We start from the raw sequence: 5,625 nt of genomic DNA on the forward strand, positions 1-5,625 counted from the left end.
AGAGAGGGAGAGAGAGAGAGAGAGTGTTTGGTGTGTGTGTGTGTGTGTGTGTGTGTGTGTGTGCGGAGGGGGGCACTGAGTGAGAGAGAGAGAGGGAGGGAGGGAGGGCGAGAGACACTGAGAGTGAATGATCCTTCCTCTCCTCCACTGTTGGAGAGATCATCCATCACTCTATTACACACACACACACACACACACACGCACACACACACACACACGCACGCACACACACACACACACACACACACACGCACACACACGCACACACACACACACACACACACACACACACACACACACACACACACACACACAAACTGCACGAACACACGCACAAGTCCACACATTGATACATTCCAGCTCCCCTGGGAATCAGCCAATGAGTGCTCAGCTCCGAAGCTGTGGGTGAATCCAATTGGCTGAGCAAGCTGCCTGTCAGCCGTGAGCCCCTGTATCCCCACGGCAACGGGAGAGGAGGGGGAGATGATGTTGGAGGAGGGTGGGGGGTAGCAAGAGAAGGACAAGTAGGAGAAAGAAGATGAGGAAAGGAAGGATGATTGAAAGAGGAGGATAGAGGATGAGCAAGAGAAGGGAAGGAAGAGGAGGAGGAGGGAGGATGAAGATGAGGGAGAAACGGTGTACGAGGAGGAAGTTGAAAAAGAACCAGAAGAACAGGTGGAAGGAGAGAGACAAGAAGAAGCAGGCGAGGATGAAGGTGAAGCCTCGTCCGCCTTCGTGACAGAGGTCATTGTGACTGCAGCGGTGGGAGGAGGGGGGGGGGGGGGGTAGATTAGTTAGAGTTCTTTAGGGTTCACATTAGGAACCAGATCCAGATTCTACTGGTCCAAAACAGCACTGAGAACTTGTGGACCGGTAGATGCTGGTGGTTCCAGTAACGACCTTCAGCTGCTCAAAAACACACTTCAGTCATTGTAGAACATCACGAGGACGTTCAGGAATCTGATTTGTAGCTTCGTTCCACATCTCTGAATTACCACCAAGATCTCCGTGTTTATTTTTTTGTGATGCAAAGAGCTGAAGTGTTCTTAATGACAACTGTCTCTGATTTTGGAAAAGCAACGAAGCCGAAGAGAGACAAGCGTACAAAACAATAATGGTACAATTGAAGAATCGATCAGCACCGGTATCAATTTCATTTCGTCTGCCTCTATTTTCCTCCCATCTGTGGTTTAGACATCAGATTCATGCTGAAGTCACCGCAGGTGTAGACGCACAATCAGTTGTCAGTGATACGTTCACCTTCAGTGTGTTAGTTAAATGTTATTGAACGTTAGAGAGGCAGAATTATGAAGCGTTTTGTGAGTTAAGGAACAAAACTGCAGTCAATATAGCACTGAGCTTCAAAACATATCTGCTGTTGCAGTTTAGTTGTGTAGCAACATGATTTCAGTGAGACAGTGTTTATGATTGATTTATCCTTTGAAATGTGTTTTATATCCCGGTAATAAGCTGCTTCAGCGCCGGTGTCATGGGTTCATGTTCCACTTCACTGCAGCACCGACACTTTGAGAAAACAATTGTTGTGTTTCCTGGTGGACATTATTTTGGTAAATTACTTTCCCCACTGCTGCAGGATCCTGTTTTCAGGAGGTGGTTTAAAATGAAGAGCAGCTAATACCAAAATGTGCCATATCTAATGCAAAATGCAGTAATGACGTACTGTATATGTTTTCATCCAATCAGAAATCTGCATCAGTTCTAATTTTATGCACTGGACCATCGTAGACAGTGAAGCTTTGGTGTAATCTGTAAGGCGATGAATTTTTTATTATTTTGGATGGTTTAGTTTTTAGTGTTGCAGTTGGTTGAGTAAGGCGGTGAATCAGAGATGAAAGAGGGGAGATCGATTGCTGAAAACCGAAATGCTGCCATGAACAGAGGGGTCCAAAACTCTGACACCTTCAAAGTTGACGGAAAAATGTACCTACATTTGAAATATCTGATTTGGGTCTGCTCCCCTTTTTCTTACGAGCGTGGATCAATAATGAGACTGCTTTCTAGTGAGCGAGTGTCAGAAATTTCGACGCTTAATCATCGTCAGTTCCTGAGTTACACACTATTTTGTGAGCAGTCCCGCTCTGAGATGATTTACACACCTAAAACGTGAGCAGAGAGCGAACATCAAAGTTTGGGGAACAGAAAGAAGCAGCGAGGAGTCCGATCCGGTGAGCAGGAGTGGTGCGGAGCGACGACAGTGTTGCTCACTGAAGCATGTGCACCTGTAACACTGACTCGTTAGGGTGACACCTTCCTCCTGCTCCGGCCACGTCATGGTGCTGCGTATTGATCCACCGTCGTACTTCACTGACAGCAGCACTCCAACTGGTATTCACTCCACAACTGTTGCTGCGACGACGCTCCACAGAGATGTTTGTGACAGTACAGGAACGATTCAGAGTAACTGAGCGAAGGTTGATGCAAGCAGGGTTTTTAAACTACGGTCGATTTGTTTCAGTCATCCACTGTGAAATGCTGGAATGTCTTCGTCCAGGTGTTTGTCGTCGTTTCTCCGTCTGAGAAGTGGTTCAGAGACGCTGCTCGTCCACAACTGGACCACCATTTGATTGGACTGTTGCTGACTGGAGTCTTGACATCTTTACTTTGTAAAATTCAATTCAATTCAACTTTATTCATAAAGCGCCAAATCAAAACAGGTTATTTCATGGTACTTAACACATTAAAGTCCTTCCAGCAGAACTTTACAACATTTTACAGAGAAACACAACAATTCAACAATTCAACAATTCAACAATTCAACAATTCAACAATTCAACAATTCTCACATAAGCTAGGAGGGAAAAACTCCTCTTTAAGGGAGAAAAACCTCCAACAGAGGGAAAAGAAACTCCCTTTAACAGGAAGAAACCTCCAACAGAGCCAGGCTCAGAGGAGGGCGGCCATCTGCCTCGACCGGTTGGGGTGAGAGGAGAGCAGAGAGAGAAAAGGACAACATAGAGATAGAAGAGAAGAAAATCTGTTCGTAACAGTTGTTTTCTTACCTCGAAGTGAAAATGCTTTGAGCCTCTGATGCCGTGCCGTTTCGAAAACAGTCCAAGGAAGGACGAGGCAGACCAGAAGAGATTCTGGTCTGCCTCGTCCTTCCTTGGACTGTTTTCGAAACTTTCATTCTGTGGTTTAATGCTGAAAAAGTCTCTTTTTGTTTATAATAACAGTTTGTCTTCAGTCACTGAGTTCTGATGTCACGTTTGTCACGATCACGATGATACTCTGGAAGCAACGTTTAGCTGGAAACTTGATTTACTTGATGAGTCGATTGAATCCACCCGAGTGTCATCTGAACGCTGCTTCAATGAAGATGTGACTTTCTGTGTGAAAGAGTTAACATGATGAAACCCTCTGATTTGCTTCAGTTCGATTGCTGAATAAGAAATCGTGCAGAATCAAAAAAAATACATCTTCACTTTCTATGTCAGAATTTCAGAAGCTTTTTTTAAAATGTTTTTAAAACCTCGAAGTTTCAGATTATTTCCAGGTATACCTGAAAATAAGAGAGATTTTTGATGTGGTGTCAGGCTTTTGGACCCCTTTATAAGTAGGTTACTGGCCTGTCTAAAAACGTCATAGATGATTACATCACACAAGCAAGACGAGGAGAAATGAATGAGGAGCGACTGCAGCCTTCGGCTTGTTACAAGCTCCTTAAACAGAGCTGTTTTCAGACTTCACTACATCACGCTTGTCAAATTTTAATTTGGCTGTTTTACTGTTTGGGTTTTATTCTTATTGCCTTTTATATATTTATATTTATTGTCCCCTCAGGTCTCCCAGGAATCCGCAGCAGAAGATCATCAAGCGGGTCATCGCCCTGGAGGGAGACTTCATCAGGTCGGAAGTGGCCCTCTTTCTCCTTCCAGTGACAAATCCCTGAATACCCCACTGAGCCATCAGAACTACGTACCACTGATAAACAAAGTGATGTGTTTTATATCACATCTCTGATAAACCAAACGTGATCTCAGGTGGATGTGAAACAGCAGCCTGTTTAGTCAGAAAACTCCTCAGCGGTCGCACATCTAATCGCATCACGCTGCCGTCTGATCAGATGAGCTGTTATCACCTGGTGGTCCAAATACATCCCTGCTCTGCTCCTGCACACACACAAACCACTCAGTACAGTTAAAAACACCCACGATTTAAAACTAGTTTTAAAACATCTTTTTAATGACAGAATACATCCTTTGCTGTAATAATTTACTAACTAATTACCAACCTTTTTAATAACTAGGGTATAGTGGGAACTTTTCTTTTGTGAGAATTCCTTGTGAGCAAAGAAAGGTTCATATTTTAAAGTTTCAAACAGACCCTGTGATCGACCCTTCAAGTTTATCACCACCAGCAAAAATATGCCCCAAAACCACAACCAAATGAGCAATTTTCAAAATTTTCGAATTTTTATTGCTTCTGCTCTGATTTTTTTATAGTGTTTTATTTCCTACATTTGTTATATATATAATAGTATATATTGAATACGAACTGTAGCTTATTTTTGTCTGGACTGCGACAGCAGGGACAGCTGTAAGTTTAAATATATTTACTGGCTGCAGACAAATATTGAAAAACATGAACTCCTGTGACGTCGCCGAACCACGTTTCATTGAGCTTGATGGAAAACGTTAAGTGATCAAAAAAAGATGGGAAGGTGGATTCAGAAGGTTAAGATTGGTGTTCTTATTCTTGGTGGAAGTGCACTGGATAGCAGGGACTGTGTGTGTGTGTGTGTGTGTGTGTGTGTGTGTGTGTGTGTGTGTGTGTGTGTGTGTGTGTGTGTGTGTGTGTGTTCGTCCCCCTGGATATTTCCTTCAGGAGGAAGTGGGAGCTGTTCTCCATGACAGCGTGTTCTTGTGAGGAAATGAGCTCCACCGTTCAGATAATGAGACGCAGCGGGGGAACGGACCAAACCGGGCTTCTGCCTCTGATACAGCAACTTCACCAAAACGCACCATCTGATTGTTGGACCGTCTTTTATTCATTACAGAGAGCGTCGTGTTTCCAGTCGTTCTCCCTGCGAGTCTTTTTTCATCTTAATCAGGAACAAAAGAACATGAAACTTCAGCACAAAACCACAGAATCTTAGACTGAGTCTGTTTACACGAAGACATGGTGAGTCAGCTGTTGTACTTCTGAAGCTCAGTCCGGTTCTGCTGATCCGTGAGACATACTAGTATCCTAGTTACTGATTCCTGCAGGTTACTTGTACTTCTGATGTTTACAAACACAAAGCAGCAGTTTTGAAATGATATATTCATTTTCAAACCTGAGTTATGGCTGACCTCCATGCTGCAGTGGTTAGCTCCGTCCATGTCTGGCTTCCTTCCACAGTCCATTGACTGCAGGTTTGAGTGTGAATGTAAATGGATGTCTTTCTCTATATATCAGCCCTGTGATTGGCTGGTGACCTGACCAGAGTGTATCCCACCTCAGTCATCTGGGACGGTCCTTAATTAATGTTGAAGCTCCGCCCACAAAATAATGGAAAAGAAGAAGAGACATTAAAAGGAAGTGTACTCATTTCCAAATCGCATCCTTTTTCTTTGTACTTCAAATGTCGCGTTACAGATTACGACGTATGTGACCAAGAGGGTC

At 43.7% G+C, this 5,625-nt stretch overlaps 1 protein-coding gene across 2 annotated transcripts in view; it reads left to right on the forward strand.

Annotated features, from left to right (window-relative positions):
• Positions 1-5,625, forward strand: part of immp2l (inner mitochondrial membrane peptidase subunit 2) — a 121,808-nt gene that overhangs the window by 105,597 nt on the left and 10,586 nt on the right. For both annotated transcript variants that reach the window (XM_069162282.1, XM_069162283.1), the window contains exon 4: positions 3,802-3,867. In XM_069162282.1, the coding sequence (XP_069018383.1) occupies positions 3,802-3,867 (66 nt within the window). The remainder of the gene's footprint in view (positions 1-3,801; positions 3,868-5,625) is intronic.

This window comes from Embiotoca jacksoni, unplaced genomic scaffold (assembly GCF_022577435.1).
Source record: "Embiotoca jacksoni isolate LCO1_2020_lvr unplaced genomic scaffold, fEmbJac1.0.p SCAF_3, whole genome shotgun sequence".
In the NCBI taxonomy this organism is placed as follows: Eukaryota; Metazoa; Chordata; class Actinopteri; family Embiotocidae; genus Embiotoca; species Embiotoca jacksoni.